The sequence below is a fragment of the Penicillium maclennaniae genome (assembly GCF_028827695.1).
Source record: "Penicillium maclennaniae strain IBT 15551 chromosome Unknown utg000001l:1.0-3280838.0:1.0-3283122.0, whole genome shotgun sequence".
NCBI classification, from domain to species: Eukaryota; Fungi; Ascomycota; class Eurotiomycetes; order Eurotiales; family Aspergillaceae; genus Penicillium; species Penicillium maclennaniae.
The window spans coordinates 2,143,843-2,165,001 of record NW_026623213.1 but is presented as its reverse complement, the minus strand read 5'-3'; the positions used below and the strand labels follow the sequence as shown (position 1 = coordinate 2,165,001).

The following is a 21,159-nucleotide window of genomic DNA, read 5'->3' as shown; positions in this document are numbered from 1 at the left end:
CCAAGTTGTATGCTTTGCAATGGCCACCATCCGCCCCGCTGATTTTTCCGATTTCAACGTCATAGGCCGCCAGGCCGGGACGAAGCAAGAGCTTGTTGGTCGCGAGTTTCTCACGCATTGTCCCCCAGACCTCCCCTCGCGCCATCGTGTACTAGCTCTACTTGGCACAACAGATATAGGAGATGTCGCTAGCCCAAGTGAAGATGGGTGGTTCGTTTCAGATTTCTACCTATTCCACTATCTCTTATCCCCGGCATTCCCTCGCCGTGAGTGTGCGATCCTTCTGTTATTCGCTCTCTGCTAACCGTGCGAGTTTTGGTAGCACCTAACCAAATCTGGTTAACCTCTGAAGATCCCGTAACCCTAGTCGCCAAGTACCATGAATACCTTCATGGCGATTCAAACGGGGATCGTCGGGCGGTGCTTGATAGCCAGAGGCTCCCAGATATATTGAAGGCTGGAAATTTACGGGTTGTGCCTAGAGACATCCTTCTCGAGCGATACCTAAACACCCTCCAAGAGCAAGCTGCTGAAGCAGCCCACCTCCAAGAGCATCTTGTGCTATTGATATTTGGTCATGGATCTCCGACACATGGTGTTGAGGTTGGAGGGTCGATCCTTCGCCTAGGAGACTTACGCCGGGTGCTACGAAACAGGTCCCAAGTGACCCTCTTCACCACCTCATGTTACTCCGGCGGCTGGCTAGTGCAACCCGACATAGGACAGCATCAGCTCAACGGAACAGCAATTACAGCAGCAGGGCCGCGCAGCTTATCCTCATCGTGGCCCCTCAGCGGAAGTGTTGGACGGGCCAGCGGCAGCTTGGCCGCCTCCGCAGTAGTACGCTGCCTGATAGATGCCGAGGATGAAATTCAAGAGATAATGGACCACCCGACATACATACAGCTTGCGAAGTCTGTATATGACTGTGTGAAGGGGATGGGGATGCTTGGCGATAGGCAGAAGATTCATTTCTCTGCGGAAAACGACGAATGGGAGACAAGCTATCAGACTCGCCTCGGTTAGCCTCTTATTTCATAGAAGGAAAAATGGCAGTCCCTGCGCCAAGTTCCCCCATCCACATGCCCGGCAAGTAGCCAGTTGGCTAGAGCTGGTGGACGGCGACTGAAACGTTTACAATATCTCGCCCAAGAATATTTTGCCTCGCGACCCGGTGCCGAAAATGACGCCCCGAACATCGGGTTGCACAATTGTCTGGACCAGGTTCTCAAGGGAGCAAGCTACCCCAAGGAAAAGGTGCAGGAATTGACCGAGATCACCGCCTACAGACTTGGAGCTATGTATGAGGCCGAGTACCTCAGAGAGCAACTCGGGCTCCAGTACCCGTCGATTTTCGACACTGACCCAAGTCAGGCACTCTCAAAAACGTCCGACGATCAAATGATGATGAGAACATGGTTTTTGCTCCTCAAGCACGACATTAACACAACTCCTATTGGGATCAGCCGACCGTATGTCAAGCCTTTGCAGTATCTCACACTTGCTCTAGTAGAAACCTCTGAATTCTGGGAAGCAATCGAGATGCAGGTGAAAGCTATGGCCGGCAAGAAAAAGGCATGGTCCGATTTATCTACAAGGCATGGCAGGGGAATCGAGTCGCCCGTGATGAGGGGGTGAGGAGGCATCAACGTGCTTTCTTAGAAGAATTCAAGAAGATCCGGCATTAGAACTCTTAGTCTATCTTTCCTCGCTTTTGTTCTTCCTTTTATTTCTATCGAGAACATTGGCTCTGTTGTCAAATGTGAGGGCTGCGGCCTAACAAGTCACAATTTTCCTTCCTAGATGGTTGGTATTTTTGCAGGTTTAGGACAATCCACCTTCATCTTCCCTGGCAAATCTGCCTCATAGCTTGAATAGGGCCCCCGCTTGCCCCTGGCTTCTTGCGTCTACCTTTTATCGCTCTTCTTGTAAGTTGTTGACTGGATTTGAGGGGAGAGATGAAGATGGATTGTTGATCATAGTCAGATGACCCATACATGGACGACCCCGAAAGCTTCCCTCTTTGATTTCTCTAGAACCATCTGATCCAGCGTATTTCGAAGAAGCTCATTTCCACTGAATTACCACTGCATGGTCCACTCCTCTTTGCGGTTGCGAGCTCTCTCACTCTCACTTTCATTAGGGTGGCACATCTCCTGATACCCCAACACTCACTTTGATCTGAAAACCCTATCCGCAGTCTCCAACAAGGTAATTTACACTCAATTCATCTATGACAAGCTGATTTCATTGTTTGCAGATGGAAGAACCCAAAGTTGAAGATGACCACATTCCTATCCTGAAGATGGAAGACCAGAACTTTGAAAATCACAGCATCCCGTCGAAGCAGTCTCCCACATTCGACACCCCGATCGTCAGCGCAGTCAATCTCCCGCCCGGATACTGGACCCACATGGCCAAAGAATGTCATTTCAGATTTGGGAGGCGAGCTATTCGAACACCAGAAACGCTTCTGTATAGCATGAGAGACCTCCCTTCTAGAAGGGAGCCTACATTGCGGGCTCCAAATCGCCGCAAAAGGATTTGGCCCATGAACGGGCAAGGTTTTATCGAGCTCATCAATCAAAAGCCTCACAATACTGAGGCTTTGTACGCCCAATCTGCATGCCGATAAGGTTCTCGAGGGTCAGGCGGCATGCACGAACTGCTTGGCTGGAGATGGTCTCGACACCGTATGTGGTAAAGTCCCTGGTCAATACCATTGTGCAAACTGTCACCATGGGCGGCAACAAGGCCGGTGCAGCTTGCGGCCAGCGACATCCTTGGGAGCGGGGAAAGCAACCCAGAGAGAGAGGGAAACAGTCCGTTACAAGGGACTGAGCGATTCAGCAAAGCCATAGAGGCTGGAAACATTGAGATCGCCGAGGAAATGGAGAACCCTGCTCCTGGTAGAGGTGAAGGAACTTGCGCGGCTACACGATATGGTCGCTAAAACTGAGGATTTAATTCAAACGTTGAAGGCGATCTAAGAGAGTCTGAGTGTTTCTTCCCGACTACGATAATTACACGGCAGTCTTAGCAATGACGATCCAAATGGTCCACTAAGGTCTGTTCAATGTTTGGTCAAGGAGCCTTCGAGGTTTCTTCGAGATCTGGTCAATGCTTGGAAGATGCTTTGATTGGAAATTATACTGGTGAACTGGAATCACGAATCACGAAGCCAAAACCTCCCGGGGAACCCGCCCAAATCATCCTGAATCAACCATGGCCCCACCCCGGAAACAAATCCAACCTCCTTCGAGCAGCTCTTGGATATGGCGAAGCCGATTCTCGTGGTTCTCGAGCAACGCAACCAGCTCCATACTGTTAGTAACAAGGTCCAGGGTATATCCCCTCACATCAACCAAGACCTGCACGATCTCAGCCTGGACCTGCCGCTTCCGGGCGTGGCCAAAGATAGCTTCGGCCGTAAGATTACGACACCGGGGTAAGCCTATTTGAGCCATGTTTGTGCGAATTTGTGTAATGACACCGAGTATTCTTCGCCACTGTCACATGTGCAGTGATGATCTCTCGGAGCCGCACATACCGTGGGTCCGTGGATCCTAAGCGGCTGTCAATGAGGTCATGGCCATCGCGCCTAAAATATGAGACAGAGTCACCGAGCCCAGAATATCAACCGCTACACCGAAATATGAGTCTTTCTGTAGACAATAGGACAATTGGAGCGACCTAATGTCCCCATAGTCACCTGACCAACTGCGCGCTGGTTATCGTCTACCTCGACTGATTGTTCGAGGCTTTGAAAGCACTTAAATTTGGGGAGGGATGGTTCAATTCCTAGCTGCGATCTCTGTTGAGCTTTATACAACATCCTAAGGCCCTTAGAGTCCCGAGGAGGCAACGCTTCTGCCTGATCCGGTTGTATCCATGTCTCTGACATGCTAGCGTGCTTCCCGTACATTGGAGGTTAATTAATGCCGATGCCTTTTGACTCATTCCAATGTCAGTACGTTTTCTATATGTTGTCAGCCATTCCATTTGTCATCAAAGCACCACATTTTTGAGTAGGCAGGATTGGCGGAGCCGTAGTGGTCGGGTGTAATCCTCAACGGGGTATAAGTGCCAAGCTTTGGAATCACAAGAAGTGTGGGGCGGGATATTCCGCTGGAGCCGCAGGGTAGCATACATGGCCAAGAAGAGGACCCAGTCACTCAAATCGAGAAGTCCGGGCGTAGATCGACATCCAAGTGCCAGTAAGCGTCAGGAACAATCTTCGAGGCAATGTAATATTTGCACTTCTGGCCACGGAGAGCCACGCCAAGACTGGGCCAAGACCCTGCCAAGCCTACGGCCGGTCCGCGCCCCCCCTTCGATTCCACCCGTGAGAACCTTCGAGGGTCGTCGAGCTCGTGAGGGGACAGCACGATAGCCACCAAGGCGTGGCCTCATGCGGCCAAGGATCAGGAGATTCCTACCTGGTCTTCCATTGACCCCTTTCTCTATTTCCTCTGCCTTGGATGGCAAATGACCCCTTCTTTTAAGGTGCCTTGCCGTCGTCGTTGATTGCCACATTGAAATCGTCTTCGCGTGCTGATGGTTTGAAGCATTTCACGAGTGATTTTTCCTTCAGACTTTCTGACAACCTTGCCAACGCGTGGAGATCTTTCGCTCACTCAATATGCACTTTCCTCGCGCGAGCTGGCTGCTCGCTGCCTGTATAGGGAACGTCGCTGGTGCTGCAGGCACTGGTGTACTGGAAGTGGACCTCATTTTCCCGCGCAACGACACATATCCGCCCACAAACAACTTCCCCGTCGTTTTTGCTTTCCAGAATGCCCAGCGTGCGCGATACTTGAACCCCTCCATCCAGTACTTGATGTGGAACTTGCAGACGGATGATACGTCCTTCACGCTATCTCATGATCTCGGTTGGAAAAACGCGACCGAGGAAACTTACCTCGCACACGAGGTTATGAGCTTCCCTAGCCAGGAGGGTCGCTACAAACTCAGCTGGTCCCTGACCTGGGACAGTTGCGACGTAGTATCTTTCAAGAACCCGGATCGCATACCAGGATAGTCCATAATAAGACTACTTGGGCAACCTACTTCACCATCAACGATTCCGCCCCTCAAGTGGATCTCGTTGCTGCCACAGTCACCAAGACATGCCCTGATGAATATGGCATGATAATCAATGTATCCGACAAAACATTGAAGGTCCCCTCGAGCGTGGAGTGGTCTGGCAAGAATTGGAATAATGACACCTGCGCAGTGTTAGCTAACTCTACTTCTGCCCCTACGCCGGATCCTTGCCGGGTTCATATTGATAGAGCCGCTGCTGAAAGCATCAATGCCTCCGTCACAGCTCGTGTATGTCGTGGCAGTGGCATTGACCCGCCAGACTATTGCGAAAAGAATGCCGCGACACGGTTGGCTGTCGCTGGAGTTTCTGCTTCTTAGCTGCAATTGGGGCATTGGGCTTCTTTCTCGCTTAAACAGGTTCCTACATTAGGCTTCGATTACTCGGAGACCTAGAGACGAGATATTGCTTGAATGTACTTGGGTAAAGCCTTGGCTTATTTGTATATACCCCTCTCCTTCACAGGTTCTACACCTTGAATTACACCATAGATCGGGTCGTATTATCTATTGTAGTGGGAGAACCGGTGACATAATAGCATATGTGTGGCCTCAGGCATAATCTAATGTCTGAAGTGCATAGTGCGTCTTCAAGACAGAGTTGGAGATAGACTAAGCAACTACCCAATTCAATTCCGGTTACCAACACATTTCTCTGTTCATGATGAAGCTTTAGGAACGGTCCGTACGGCATAATCCAGGCCGATCGCTACACTGACAAGCAGTGTGTGTGTTGTCCAGTCTAGATTGCCAGACAGCCATCGAGCCGTCCCCATTTCACTATTTATTGCTTTCCGGCCTATCTAAAGGGTGAAAAGGTATGAAGTCAACAATCAGTAAGGCCTTTAATTTGATAGATAAGTAACAGAGCCCAGTCAGAGGTTAGGATATATGGCTTGACATGCGGCATGTTCAATAGCTACAAGCATTGATAGCCAAGCAAGCTATTGAAGATACGCCAACAAGACATCTTATGTAATAGACCATAGGTCGCCGAACACCACATATCATTGGCCGGATGGTGTAGTTGGTTATCACGTATCGTTAACACCGATAAGGTCCTGGGATCGAGCCCCAGTCTGGTCAAATTTTTTGGACCGCCTCCTTTATCAACACAGCGTCTCACTTCTTCCCTTCAGGTTGTTGGCTACCTGGTCTGCTGCCTGCTCAGAAGATCGCGTTAGGACGATCATTTATTTAACTCACATTTGATTTTTCATGCCATTGGTAAGGTCAGTGAAGATGTCGCTGCCCTTATTACGTAAGGATGAGACTTCGAATCCAAACGACCAAAGAGAAGACTAAGATCATAAAAGCTATGAAAGAACAAGACTTTGATACGGCGATAAACAAAAAGTTCCTTGGTAACTCACAAATAATGTAAAAATAGAAAAAAATCGAAGAAATGCTATGAAAATTGGGAAACAGAGGGAGATAGAAGAAATTACATCGACGATGGTTAGCTAGCGTAAGTCGAAGGGCTGGGATTATCAAATGAGTCTGTTATGACCCTATGACTCAGGTAAATATAAGCATTGGATTCATCTACACGTCCAAAAGTATTCTCATATCTTGGTGCGGGGGATTTGAGCGAGTCCGGACCGGTGGGCCGGTTGGATGTCTCGCCAGTGGCTGCTTTTGACCCTCCCTGTCTCAGCCTGAAAGTCTCAGGTTGGCTCGAGCCGAATATGCGGCTTCGAGAGTGTCAAACATGGTTGGAGATTAGGTATTGTAGGCTTAGGATAGCTCACTTAGTTATCTTCGTCTTTTGAGCCTCATAGACTGTCTGCTCATAGGGCTTTATATGCTTGTCGACTATCGCTTCTATAGAATGACCACTCAAGTTGTTGATAGCCGCAGGAGCAGCGAAATTGAGCTTCAGTGTGGCCTAGATTGATCAAATATGAGGGGTTTTCGGCCTAAATGTAATTGGTCAAAATGGCCCTATAAGTAGCCAGCGGGTTATTCACTGTTATTCATGTGTAGAGACGAGTATTAAAATGCGCCCTTAGGCCAAGCAATACAAGAGTTAGGTCAAAAAGTATCCACAGAAGGGCAGCAAGAAGTACAATAAATGAATATTTGTACGCAGACTGTTGCCCTCATGAATTAGTGAAAGAGGTGGCACATTCTTTACCAAGGATACACGGTGGGTACTCGGATCATGAAGTGGCGACGCCGTTGTTCGCGGGAGGACTTGATAGAGAAAGCAAGAGACGGTCAAGTTCTTGAAACAATAGAAATGCCGTCGAATGAGAAATAGCTCGTGAAAATTCAAGTGAAGGAATGAAACAGTAGTGAAGAACTAGGACTAAGGAAAGTGCCGGTTCGAATAATTAAGAAGCTGACCTTTTACTCATCACCCATTTTAGGTCAGTAGGCGGATCAAGAACGAACCTCAGCAGACCCACGATGGGGCCGCATGCTTCTAGAGTATGAGCCTGAGCACCGACGGGGCGACGGATTGTTGAATAATATAAGCAATCAGGTTAATATGGTTAATGGCCGGATGGTGTAGTTGGTTATCACGTAGCGTGCCACACCTGTGAGTTACGCAACGTGGTTTAGCGTGCCTCTCTCCTCCCGGTGCTAGGTGCTATAGAGCCCCTCCATCGCCCGCTCAACCTTACGCGGTTTCTTCATCCTCGTGCTCTTTCTTTCTCCCTGTTTCCCATGCATGCCCAAATAGTGAGATATTTCTGCCATTGATCCGGATCAGCGAGCTCCGCTACCCTCTTCGCCGCCGGCGCAAACCGGCGAGTCCTTTGCGGTCTCCCACGCCCTCGAGTGCAGCTCTGCGTTGCTTTCCCTCGCCGTGCCCTATTTTTGGTCAGGTCTCTTGTCATTACATTGAGGATGAGGTATTATGGGCCCCAGTACGCTGCCTCACGTTAATCGGTTCGGCCGATCGTCGAGCTTGAGCGTCGAGGTGCATTCACGCGTCGCTCATTTCTGGGCAATCGCCCGTGTGAAGCGGGGCTTTTAATTTGCCTTGGGGGCGCGAATCGAGAGTGAAGGCATTGGCAACCTTGGGCTGATGGCGGCTATACGCATTAGCTAGTGGTTGCTAAATCCGCCAGAGTCGACGAGACGATAACAGTGACATTCCGCCCTTTCGCGATGATCGTACGGCCTGACGGCGGCCATGCCGAACCTCAGGAACGCTCTCTGAACATAAAGACCTCGCTAGGTGACCTGGTGAGGGCGCGTGCTAACATCCATTCCCGTCGACCTACGCATTTTTCCAACCGTCGTTCGCGCTCCGGAGCTTACCCCAGGCTCTGTTACCGAGTGCGCCTTGTCGCCGAAGCCCCATTGGCTTCATAGTTGATTGGCGGAGAGGACGAGATGGACGGTCGGGAAACAAGACTTTACTCGTGCAGCACGAGCGTCATGCAGACTAGAAACGACGAGGGAGGTGTCTCCATGTCGGTGCGTCCTGCGCGTTTTATTTTGGGTCCTAGGCCATGGAACGACTGGCAAGCAGAGCTCTGTCGCCTAGGTAATGACAACCGGACGCAGGCGATGCGCAGATATGCGGTTCCCTGAGAAATAGCAACAGCGATTTGTAATGTAGCTATTGGATCAAGCGGATAAGCGGGCGAGTCATTCGTGCCCAGCACGATGCATCAGTCGCAGAACCGATTGGCAGCCAGGTCTCATCTTGATGCCATCCTGCCATAGCTTTTGCACTCTGAGCTTGAACCTTCTCCGAGCGAGGCCGCCTTAGTGTGCAGACCTAGCAAGGCGCGATTGATTCGATGAGAGCTATAACGAGACAGGCAATGCATATCTATACTTAGCACGATACCACTCGTCTAGAAAAGTACGTCTGATCAACTAGCTGGCTAAGGCGGATATATGCAGAGATGGCTTAATCCTAGGTAGCAAAATCCCGGTGGCTGCAGCCAGATGAGATCTATCTGCCAATCCTGTTCTATTTCCTATAAGTTATTTGCGGCTGGATTAGTGTTATAGACTACTCGTTCTCTGTGAAAACTTGTGCTAAGTAGAAGAGAAGAGTCTTGACATCTTGAGGCATATGGTCGCGGGCAAATATTCCGCTAGAGATAGTCTGTCCTCCTCGAAAGTGACTCTATAGCTCTCAATAGAGGAAGGTCTAATTTATAATAGCTCAGTTACGAAGAGACAGACATCAACCAATGTAGTAGAAATTCAACGAAAAAAATAAGCCGAAGGAAGGGAAAAAGGAGAGATGGTAAGAGGAGATCATAAATATAAGTGGGAAGTCTGTGGCAGCAGGCATCAAACCAGGCATCCCTATATTCGTCACACAATTCTTACATATAGGCGCTTGCTCGTTCAGCTTCTCAAACTCCTAGACGGCTGCCTCGGGCAGCTGTCTGTAGTGCAGTGTACCCGAGATAATCAGCATCAGCGGCATTCACATCAGCTCCCGCAGCCTGGAGCCTCACAACAACACCTAGGTAGCCACCTTGGGTAGCTGCCTGTAGTACAGTGCGACCGGCCCCATAATCAGCGGCAGCGGCATTCACCTCAGCTCCCGCAGCCAGGAGTCTCTCAACAACATCTAGGTGACCAGCTGCGGTAGCTGTCTGGCACGCCCGTCCGTTTCGCCACTTAGCTTTTCTCCTTTCAGAAGGATATTAAGTAGCGTGATATCGCCTTCACTTGCCGAATTCTGCATCATCCGGCTTTTATCTTCCCTGGAAAGGCTGCCGCGGAGAGAAATAAGCCGTATGAGGGCATAGTGGTGAGCTTTGTAGCACCATTCTAGAAAAGAGGGTCATTTGCAGCGAACGGTTTGGCGGCCCCCCCCCCCCCCCCCATGGATTTTAGGTGAGATCATGCCCGCGAATAATCATCTTTGCCTATGATTCCTAAGTCATGGAATTCCACCTCTCGAAGCTCATTGTGTGAAAATTCTAGTTGGTTGACGCGTGCTTCAAGAAAGGGTGTCCGAGTTGGAGTTTCTTCTTCGCCGCTCTTGCATCATCTCGGTTGAAGCTGACTAGAGTTCCAACGACATCAGCAGCTGGTGATTTCGCTCGAATGCCTAGCTTGATTTTCTCGATAGCTGAGAGGAGAGTGTTTGACTTCTGTCTATGTTTCAGAGCTGTTTGAGCTATAGCGGTAGACGCAACATGTGGCTGTGGTGGGTGCCGTCGAGCTAGGGTTGTCTTGAAGTCACTGAAGTTGAGGTATGTAATGCATGTCTCACCGTCGTAGTGGTCAGCATTCTCAGCCTTGAAATGGAACCCGTCCAGTTGGGACCGCGAAAAACTTCCTCTAGGAGGAATTGTCTGACAGTGTGGTGCGCAGATTGGACTATTTTCTGTTCTTTATCAACATAGACGAGGTTTTCACACCAGGAGCTGATGCGGTCAATGTCGTTAGGCAGACGACCTGGTTTTGAGTATTGTTGACCGATTTCAATGAAGTAGTCTCCCTAAGCTCATGTAGGGACAGAGGTCTCCTCGTAGCAGCGACCTATCGGAAGACTTTCTAGGCAGCTTCCGGATTTTGACGCGAAACAATCCGACCGAGGGCCCGACTGAAGGTCTCCGCCAAGTCCTTCGGGAAGTTCCTGATCGTTTGCCGAATATCGTTGTCGCAATCCTGTGAGTAAAGCTCATCAATCTGAAGCGCAACCTAAAAAATCCTAGGGGTAAGCATATAGACAGCATTTTTATAGATCTAGTAGCTTATATGCCACCCGCTCCTCTGGTCAGTGCATGTTTGACTTTCCCGACGAGCTTTGGATCTCCAACCATCAGGTCCTCGCTCTGTAACCTTTCCTGATCCGACCGTCACATGCAAAGAGAGAAAGTGAAGGACATCATCGCGATCCGGCTTCTCGCACTCGTTCAACTCGTCGATGAAAATATATAGCGTTTTAAATCCCGCAGCGACCTTCTGAAGCAGTTCTTGAAGCTCCTTATGTCAGGTTGACAAGTTATATTGTGCCTCTTCTAGCAAACCTTCTACCTCTTCCGAGAGCCCTAATTGATCCGGTGCCGGCCATATGATCAATTTAAGCATGGTTTCAGTCTTTCAATGATTGCTGGTCGTCAAACTGCACATAGAAGAAAGAGACGAAGACGGCGGGACCGCGCTTCTCAATCAATATCTTGTCAATCACGCTCGCTCTGCAGGTGTCGGTCAGCATATGGTGGCCGGGGTACTAGTCCAGTTTGTCAACGTGAGGATAGACTTGCCCGAGTCAACTGCTACTAATCAGAATGGTCGCTTTCAAACTTCAATAAAACGAGGGCTTACTCTTCCCAGAACAGCAGAACAAGGGAGAACTAGTGCCATGAATCCATCTACCAAAATCCAATGTCCGAAATAGCTACTGCGTTGTACCGTTATGACGCTTTCGACGGCTTTGTTTAGCGGAGTCAAGTAGTCATAAGTCGATACTGAGTCGAGAAGCCGTCGTCTTCGTTCCCTGGTTTGTCGCTTATCCCGCTTTACCTGCCACGCTCCTATTTCGTTATGGTTATCTGTTCGTGAAAAGAATCCTTTCAGCTTCCACCGACTGTCTGTAACTTTTCCCGTCCTTTGCTCTAGAGTTGTCGATCTTGATGATCAATCCAAGCTTTGGAGTGCGATAATTCTTCCTTGATATAGTCACTACACCTTCTGATATCGTCGGTATCGGGTTTAAGCCCCTGTTCCAAAGGCCGCTAGAGAGTATTGAAGAGGTATATTTGCCCTTCTGCAGGGACGATTCAATCTCTAATCACGAGGCAAATCAACGTACATTGGCGCCGGATGACCTCTGTCACGTGCTTGCAAAAGCGAAGAATGGATGCGTAGAAATTGTTGGGCCTGGAAGATGAACAAGAGATCATTGGAGGATTTCATTGGAAGGATCTGCCGGAGAGAAGACTGTAAATTTGACGAGGTACTAGATATGATATGTCTAAGCTTTAGCTGTGCCCTCTTCACTTTCTCGGGCGAGAATTTCCCGGTCTCTCTTCGTCTTCTTCTCGTGCGAAATGGCCAGGACCATATTTGTTAAGAATATTGCAACAAACAAGATTAGGCGTGTAGCTCATCAGGTCATCAGGTCGACCCCTGACCTGATGACCTGATGAGGTCAATTTGGTTATGCCCAGTAATTACCAGTAATTACTGGTAGTTTACACCGTAAATTGAAAATTTTGAAACTCCCACTTTTGTCATGTGATCACAAAAAGCTCATCAGGTCGAAATTGGACCCACTTTTTTGACCTGATGAGCTTTTCGTAGTCACTACCAGTAGTGACTAGATAAATGGATATTTTCATAATTTATCAAAAATGTGAGTGACCTGATGACCTGATGACCTATTACTGGGCATGACTGGTAGTGAGAGGATGGAAGCAGACATAGCCTGGAAATCTCGGTACTATCTTAAAGCTACTAGTTTAGATTGAAATTTTGAAATCTATCTTTTATCGTGTGTACCCTATTCTGAATAATATATATCTCAACATCAATGTTTCTAAATCTAGTTGTAACATAATTGGTAAAAGTTTCATTCTAGATTCTTCTTATCACTTATAAGGATAATGGGTAGTCACTGGTAACTCCTGGTGGCGACTAGTGTATCAGACTACTAATAATTACCTAAAGGATAAATATAGGGCTAGTAAGGGGGTAAGAATCTTAAATATATTGAGAAGGGAAGTAGGTATAACTGGTGGAAATATATAATAAAGTGAAAGTAGTTACTTAAAGCTCCTTGTATTGCTAGGTTCTTTCTACAGAGAACTAGTTCCGCTAAGTAGAATTGGCTTCATCTTCTGCGAGATCGGAAAAATTCCTTTGCAACATGACCTAGCTCACTTCTTGTCTGGCTTAACCTCTCATCGATCATACCCATAAAGGTGTCTAGATCATCGTCCTCTGGGGTAGCTAGTGACTGGTGATCACTAGGTGCCAATGGTAAGCTACCCTGGGAATGAGCTTGAAGGGTCACTGTATCGCTAGTAGAAGCCTGTGAAACTGATCTTGACTGGTAGTCACTAGGCACTAGTGTTGAGCTAGCCTGGCGTGATTGTAAAGGCGAAGGAAGAGGCGGTGAGCTAGACCAAGTCTGTGGACTTGACTGGTGAGTCCCCAAATCGATCTCATATGGTAGAGAGTGATCGTTACTAGTAATACTAGCTCTGCTCGGAGGACTGTCTGTGTCATTCAGAAGATGATATCCTAGTTATTACCGGTAAGTAATAGATATATCTGGAGGCTCCCTAAAGGATAAAATACCTTCGAGTGATAACTGATTTGCCTTTCTCTTCCGTGAAGTAGCAGTCGTAGGTCTTACTGGAACTGGTGTCTGCAGTAGGGTTTGAGTATTAACCTCAAAGATTCTCTGGTGGCGTGACTAGTCACTATCAGTTAATATCAGAAATGTATGATAGTAGCTAGTCATACCTTGTCGCGGACGAGTCGCAGAGCGAGAAGTTGGTGTTGTAACTGCATGAGTTGGACGCACACCAAAGCGAGAATAGCGATGGAGATCCTCAAAAGACCGAAGATCTGATTGGTGAGACCTAGAAGCTACTGTTAGTCACTGAGAAATACTAAAGATAAAATAACTTACTCCTGAATTGCTGGGCGAAGTTGAATTTGAATGCCACTCCGATTAGTTGTGGCATGCAGTCCTTCAGTAAGATTGGTATGTTTTGGAAACTTCTTGAAGTGACTGGTAGGCATCAGTGAGAAGGCGGGGTTTAGACCTGAAAGAATCCATGGACGGATCTTATGTGTAGCCCAACTAGTAACACCAGGTGTTAAGGAGCCTTTAAGACCGTTTAGGATCCTCATACAGCCCTCTTGGGAGGGAACAGTAAGGATTGATTTCATCAGGTGGTAATCAGGAGCTCTGCGGAACCGATTCAGATTTCGTTGGAAGTGCACCTGGCAGTACAAGAAGATAGACTGCACGTGTTGTTGCCATGTCCGGGTTGGATCGATTGTTGTAAGATAGTGCCCGAAGCCTATTGATGTAACCGGTTATTACATGGAGTAACCAGTCACTACAGGTACTTACCACTTGCTTGCTTAGCACACATATCCACAATGACCGCCTGGATCCCATTCCGATGGATATGATGCCATTGGACCGGAGACCGAGCTACCTCTGCGATCTTCTGAAAGAGTGCTTTAAACAGTTCAAAATACATCTCAGTAGAATCGCAATTGACAAAGACACGTGCGAGCACGATCACTGAAGAAAATATTAGTTGTTACAGGTAGCGTCTTGTTATAACCAGTAGTAACAAGTAGCCCACTTACCTTGTCCAAGAGTGTCGTCCTTAGTGACAAAAACAACCTCATTGATATTCCCTGCAACCCGTTTAAAGGTCATATCCATCTGGAAGAAATGGATTTTAGCCCAATACTGGGCCTGCGCTAGGGTAAAGCAGATAATCCGTATGTTGTTGCCGTTGGTGTACATCTCCTGGATATACATCTCACAAGGAGATGATGATTCCTGAAGATATTCAAGGTAGGTACCTAGAAGCTATCAGTAAGGAAATATCATAGCTTGTCACACGTAGTAATTACTAGCCCAACCCTGACCAAGAGGATTTACTAGAATCCGGTGCTTTCTGATCAGTACTCGTACCATATCGCGACATCCAAGTGAAGGGTGTAGGGCTGCGAAATTTGGTAACTGGTAGCGTGCGAGGAAATCTCTGACAACATCGCTGCGAATAAATCGCCCTAGAAGTGACTCGTTATAACTAGAAGTGACTATCTGGTACCACTACCTACCATGAGTAATCTGTCGCTGGTCGACCTTTCTGATAAGATCTTGCACACTAGACACAATATGATGTGGGGTCTTTGTCATTGGTGGTGGTGGATGTGAATGTGTGCCCCAAGATGCGTAGACAATAAGCGGTAGTGCTGTAAGGTTCTTTGGTTTGATTACCATAGTTTTAACCTCACAGCCCTGGACTTCGATCATGTCAGGTCCATGTGCACCTAGAAATACAGAGTTACTACCGATATTTATTGGTGAGGAAATTTACTTACCACAAGCTGTCAGGCGGCTACTAGGAGCAAGAAGTGTCTCGCAGTCCTGGTTAGTGATAAGTGGAGGTTCGGCATTGTTAAGAATAAGGTCCCTTAAGTAATCAATGTCCAGTCCTTCAAGGGTTGGTAGCTTGAAAAATAGGTGTCTCCTGCTCCTTTGAAGAAAGAACTGGCTACAACCAATAAACCATCCAGATCCCTGAAAGATTACTAGTGGTTACCAGAAATAACAGGAAAGAACAACTTACATCTTGAAATTGGCGTAGCACCATTTGTCCACCCTCGCATTGCGTGCCACATATCTCCTGGTAGCGACTTTTCTGTTCAAGAAATATGTTGTAGGTTGATATCCGTAGACGATCAGAGGCGGCAACGCGAGCTCTTGCGGCTAGAACTCGCTCGCGGTCATCGTAAAGACGGTCCCAGAGACTCTCAGTCACATCTGTATGCTCGTAGTCATAACGAATATGGGATGCGAGCTGTTTGCAGACTTTGACTCCGGAGCACTGCCTTCTGATAAATGTGCAAAGGCTATCATTGAGTAAGGGGCAATTTTTCTCTTTCTGCCATCTCTGGTTGTTCCTAGTACCATTCCCATATTGTACATCAGCATATGCGATCTTCACATCATCTTCTGGTAGGTGCCGGATATCAACGATATAGGCAACACCCTCAGGGTGGGTTATTGGGTATTCCGGGACTGCCTGGGTGTATGCGATAAATCGGACACGGTCAAATCCTCCAGTGAGAGGCTTTTGAGAGATCTTATACCCCGCAGGATATTCAGTAAAGACATGAGATAAATTAGTAGAGTTATCAGGCTGCAGGGAAGGACTTGGTGTTTCTGGTGATACTTGATTATCACTCAGTTCAGGAAAGGTAGCAAGCTCATCTCGTAGTCGCTGCGGAAGATGAGTATTACTTCCCCAGTCATCCATAGGCGTCGCCATAATAGAAGTGGTGTAGTCAGGAGATACCGGAAGTAAATAGATTGTCAAAGATAGATCTTAGGGGGTAATCAGGGGTATTCGGGGGAGGGATAAAGGGTAAGTAAAGAGTGAAGATGAGAGGCTATAGAATAATAGGTATTTGAATAATTAGGTAAGCTTATAGAGGGGAGAGGGGAGGAAATTCTATTTCTAGTAGCGACAAGTTATGACATAGATTTACTTGTAGTGAAGAAATCATTAAGGGGTATCATAGAATCTGGCTATCTTAAGCTCTCATAGGAGAGAAAATTACTATCCCGTAATATCAAAGTGTAACTAGAAAATCCACGCCCTAACTAGGGACATCAGGGAAAAGCTCCATATCAGGATCATCATTATCATCCACAGGGATAGGCGCAGGTCCGGGATCAGTAGTTGTAGGCGTAGGAGTAGTCGCAGGCACGGGAGCAGGGGTACTAGAAATAGATTGTCAGTACAAGTCATAACAGGTCGGTCCCTGAAAGACTACTAACTTACACAGCAGTCATAGAGCCGGTCCGGCCAGGAGGCTTCCAGTTGCTATTAGATATTAGCAGTAGTTCCTTCGAGTTACCAGTTATTATTTGTACTCACAACCAACCCTTACTATCCTTCAAAGAGACCACATAAAGGCCGAGGAAAGTGTCCTCATTCTAGAGTATCAATTAGTAACTAGTAATGGCCTGTATCACCCAGTACTTACCACATGCTGTTTCTCAATGTGCTTTCGGATGCTGCCACCTCTACCAGTAGCTGTGCCAACTGTGGCTTTCAGGCCGCTACCAGTAGTAATAATTAGCTCTGCAACGTTTCAAATTATGACTTGAAATACTTACGGACAGTAGGCGCAGTAGGGGCAGACAACTGCGCACGGGGGAATAGCCTAAGGCCACATTAATATTGGTAAGGACAAGTAACAACATACAACAACCACTTACAACTGGTCCAGATCGAGGAAATTCGGTGTAGCGGGTGTCCTTGTGGTCCTCCTCGGCGCAACGGCAAATCCACTTCACACTAGTAATAACCTGTCAGGAAAAGTCGCAGGATTTGATAACTAGTACTTACTCGAAATCCTGACGCAGACTCACACACCTTTCCGGGTTCTGATCGACGGCAGCGGTAACACGTGCTACCTGGTTAGGACCAGGAGCAGCCAGGAGAGGAAGATCGGACCGTCGAATGTTACTAGTAGCAACAGGGTTCTTTGCGAGAGACTGGCCAGAACCAAGTTGCTCCAAGTCACTACCAGTCTCGGAACCAGTACTGTCCTCATCGCTAGAAGGAGTATTGGCAGGGGCGTGGTCCTTACCGGTAGTGACTCTTGGCTTCTTAGGAGGCGCGACGGGCTGCTTTTCGACACGACCAGTAGCGACACGTCCCTTCTTTGGGAGCCCAGTAGCGACATTTCCCTTCTTTGGGAGCCCAGGCTTATCAGGAGCCTTCTTGGCACCACCCTCACCAGCGCGGCGAGTGCTCACCATTTTTGTCAGTAAGAAAAAAAAAAGCTTGGTGTAACTGGTAGCTAAAAATCAAGATTGTTAGGGATGCATCTCTTCAAGTCATGACTGGTCTTCATTCAGTCATTCTCGTCATGAATCCTCAGCAGTATGGCGGTAAAGGGAGACATAGGAGAATAGGTCATAACCAGTTACTTGATGCCGAAGAACTGGTGAGCACCGCTGAAGATAGAAAGGCATCCGGGCATAGCTAGTAGGAAGTAGGAAGGAAGGAAGGGTAATAGGGGTATGTCTGGGGACTTTTCCCCCTCCAATGGGCCCAGGTATCTCTCCAAAGCTCTCAGATCTTTCACTTTTGAGTTGCTGGATGCTTCTCGTAGTCGATATTGAGGTCATAAGAGGCCTGGGGAGACATTGTAGGGTCATGGAGGATCAAAAAGGATATGGTGGGGGATGGATACGTACCGGGAGTGGATGGAGGGGAGTTAAAGGAAGAAGAAAAATAGTAAGACTAAAATAAAGAAGTGAACAATATCATGGAGGTGAGGGTGAAGCATACTGCGTCACGTGATTACCCCGGATTTTGTTCTAGTAGTGACTGGTCAGAGAAAGTTTAAATTAATACTGAATATGTTTTTGCTACCTTCTAGAACCTCTCGGAAGCAACCAGTAACAAAATAGACGTTAATGAATCTCTAGACATGATTACTAGTGATATACTAGCTTCTGCTTGATTATTATTATACTAGTCATTATTGAGTCTCTGAATTAGAAGTAATCTATTCCTTCCTCTCACTACCAGTCATACTCAGTAATAGGTCATCAGGTCATCAGGTCATTCACATTTTTGATAAAATATGAAAATATCCATTTATCTAGTCACTACTGGTAGTGACTACAAAAAGCTCATCAGGTCAAAAAAGTGGGTCCAATTTCGACCTGATGAGCTTTTCGTGATCACATGACAAAAGTGGGAGTTTCAAAATTTTCAATTTACGGTGTAAACTACCAGTAATTACTGGTAATTACTGGGCATAACCAAATTGACCTCATCAGGTCATCAGGTCACCTGGTGACCTGATGACCTGATGAGCTACATACCCAACAAGATTCCCAAAAAACACACAACTGCTGCCACGGTGACCATCGAGAGGACCGCAAAGCCGTAAGAAGCCTGCTGAAAGGCGTGGTTCGTGTTTAGTGGCGGTACAGTGGCGCCGACCTGCATCGCCGTGAGCACGAGGGAAAAATATACCAGTACAATGAGTATCCAGGCGAAATTCCTCTGGAAGAAGACGACATAGCGGTTGTAGCCGTACAAATAGCCGCGAATGAAGTGCGTGAAGAAAAATCGAATTCTATATATAGAATTGATCCTTCCTAATCGCAGCTCGCCAAAGTGGTAGCGTTTATTGACCTGTTCGAGAGTATTTGCATCGATATGTGACAGAAATTCTGCCACGAAGCTCTTCCACCAGATCCACGTTATCTCACACGGAAGGAGATCTAGCTTGTGAGCTAATCTTAAGTCAAGAGGAGAGCAGACCAACCAAACATAGGAGAGCAAGATTCCACAAGCGGATTTATGAAGCTCCTCCGATTCGCAGAGATATTTGTCCCAGAAAATGAAATCCAGCATATAATCCGGAAGCGGCTTGACGAAGATCTTGTTTGAGAACTTGAGGAGGTGGAGGTCCGCTTGCTCTGTCAGGAGGACATCGAAACCCATCATCTTCTGTCGGTGTATCGGCCTGGCATTTAGAGGTCTCCCAGCCATCCACAGATGCCCATGTATTCTGTTGAGCCGGGTGTGGTCCAAGTCCCGCTTTAGATACGTCTCTATATCCTCTGTGACCAAAAAGACCCGGTTGTCCTTATCCCGGGAAATAGCCGGCAAGTTCACCAGCAAAAGAGAACAGGAAGTAGGTATAGGTGTGCTTTTTAGCTGCGGCTGGATATCACAAGCGGGCGGTAGTTTGTGGTCATTTGCAGTAAAATTTTGACGTATACTGCCAGCGGGATCCGCTGGTGGTGTTATGGGGCTATATCGAATGGGATCTTAAGGACAACGCTAGCAGGATTAATTGGCGGTGACAGGGGCCCATCAGCTGTAGGACCTTGAATGGCATAGCCAGAGGGATTGGCTGGTCTTGGTATTTGCAAGGAAAAGGGAGGCCTCAATAGTCTGTTCTGCGCGGCATCAGTACCCGATGTTTGCATGTTTACCACAATGGCTAAAACCGTAAAAGCTACACGGCTGGCTCCGAGAAATTTTACCTTATTTTCCACCATCTCATGAGTCTCTTGAAATGAAGTAGGATGTGCGATAAAGATTGAAGTTAAAGAGATAGACTACGAATAAATACGAGTCTTCGAAGAAGTGTACGTCCTCTGGCTTTTTTATCACCCAACAGGAACGCGCACCGAAAGCAGCTGACTCAGAATCCGATTCGATCAAAGTGAACCAGCCTAGTCGCGGCCAGCTTGGCGCCGTCTCATAACAGTCATTCAGCTGACTGTATTCCGACTAATCGGACTCTTAACACATGGCTGCAGCTCTATGTTACATGGCGCTTTGGCCGCACAAAAGCCATATGCGTGCAGGTTACTAGGTGGGAGGTCTAAGCTTTCAGGCTTCCTTAGTATCCATGGACTTGCCTTTACCATTCAGGGGCTAAAATAACCCTTTACTCCGAACGACAGCGGATGTTAACCACTTACGATTGGTGATTGATTCTAGGTAATCTGCGGGATCTGTAACTAATGCGCCCGTGTTGGGAGCTCATCAAGGCACGGTCCGTTGTGGAGATGAATGAATTATTTACGGTCGGTTTTGGGCGAGTCTCCTCTGACAGTGCTGGGTCTAGTCCTTTCCAGAAATCCAGGCCGTTTCTTTTTCATCAGTACGCTCTATTCGCTTCTGAAAATCTAATAGTGTCCTTAGAGAAGAGAAACCAAGACCACGGGATTGCTTTCGCCACAAAGTATCCATTTTTCACGGGTCCGGTTAGACTGAAATTAATTCGCGCCCCCGCCCTCTAACCACTCAAGAAGCAAAAATGGGGGCTGGGCTGGAAGACGGAAAGGATGGCGCGAGACACGGCAGGTTTTAGCCGAGGAGCCACCTCAGCTCTCTAGGGGCATGTAGGGCATTTAACGTAATTCCTGGCCAATCTAGACACCCGGCCGTCTTGGACACCTGCCCCAATTAGAAATTTTGAATTAGAATATCTTAACCAAAATACCTAAATTGAATTTAATGTAGCGATGTTTACATGAATTGATCCTATAGCCAATCTCCCTACACCCACTCCACCTCGGCGGAGCCCTAGTACCTCATCTGATTCAACCCGCTGATCTAGCTGCTGAGGCAACTGTAGGCCCTCTTCGACCGTTAGGCCACCTTCGCAGGGTATCTACCTAGTTGATCGTTCACATTTCTGGCGTTTCTTGTTCGCTGCGCGTAGATTCGCATTATCTTGCGTTAGCAGCGCAATGTTGTGTAGCGATATGTAGTGGACCTTGATGATCTGATCTAGCAGGGTTTTGATAGGCTCGGAGGGCTATTTAACCATTGCTTTAGTAATTTCTTAAGCATCGAAGCCTACATT

General features: G+C 47.5%; 5 protein-coding genes across 5 annotated transcripts; 2 read left to right on the top strand and 3 right to left on the bottom strand.

The window, feature by feature from the left end:
* Positions 1-19: 19 nt before the first annotated feature.
* N7477_000830 (uncharacterized protein) lies at positions 20-1,638 on the top strand (the record flags this gene model as incomplete). The annotated part of the gene is made up of 3 exons (XM_056962493.1): positions 20-266; positions 314-1,021; positions 1,070-1,638. The coding sequence occupies 3 exons, from the start codon at positions 20-22 to the stop codon at positions 1,636-1,638; spliced, it is 1,524 nt and encodes a 507-aa protein (XP_056827496.1).
* Positions 1,639-3,209: 1,571 nt separating this feature from the next.
* N7477_000829 (uncharacterized protein) lies at positions 3,210-3,467 on the bottom strand (the record flags this gene model as incomplete). The annotated part of the gene is made up of 1 exon (XM_056962492.1): positions 3,210-3,467. One exon carries the CDS (start codon positions 3,465-3,467, stop codon positions 3,210-3,212), a length of 258 nt encoding a protein of 85 aa, XP_056827495.1.
* A 1,175-nt stretch (positions 3,468-4,642) lies between these two features.
* N7477_000828 (uncharacterized protein) lies at positions 4,643-5,424 on the top strand (the record flags this gene model as incomplete). The annotated part of the gene is made up of 2 exons (XM_056962491.1): positions 4,643-4,994; positions 5,042-5,424. The coding sequence occupies 2 exons, from the start codon at positions 4,643-4,645 to the stop codon at positions 5,422-5,424; spliced, it is 735 nt and encodes a 244-aa protein (XP_056827494.1).
* An 8,012-nt stretch (positions 5,425-13,436) lies between these two features.
* On the bottom strand, positions 13,437-16,070 carry N7477_000827 (uncharacterized protein; the record flags this gene model as incomplete). Its single annotated transcript, XM_056962490.1, has 10 exons — positions 13,437-13,459; positions 13,510-13,628; positions 13,679-14,075; positions 14,129-14,305; positions 14,374-14,602; positions 14,708-14,805; positions 14,857-15,069; positions 15,121-15,319; positions 15,369-15,562; positions 15,710-16,070. The coding sequence occupies 10 exons, from the start codon at positions 16,068-16,070 to the stop codon at positions 13,437-13,439; spliced, it is 2,010 nt and encodes a 669-aa protein (XP_056827493.1).
* A 331-nt stretch (positions 16,071-16,401) lies between these two features.
* Positions 16,402-17,572, bottom strand: N7477_000826 (uncharacterized protein; the record flags this gene model as incomplete). The annotated part of the gene is made up of 7 exons (XM_056962489.1): positions 16,402-16,525; positions 16,587-16,628; positions 16,683-16,741; positions 16,792-16,867; positions 16,925-16,971; positions 17,027-17,105; positions 17,157-17,572. The coding sequence occupies 7 exons, from the start codon at positions 17,570-17,572 to the stop codon at positions 16,402-16,404; spliced, it is 843 nt and encodes a 280-aa protein (XP_056827492.1).
* Between the last annotated feature and the right edge of the window lie 3,587 nt (positions 17,573-21,159).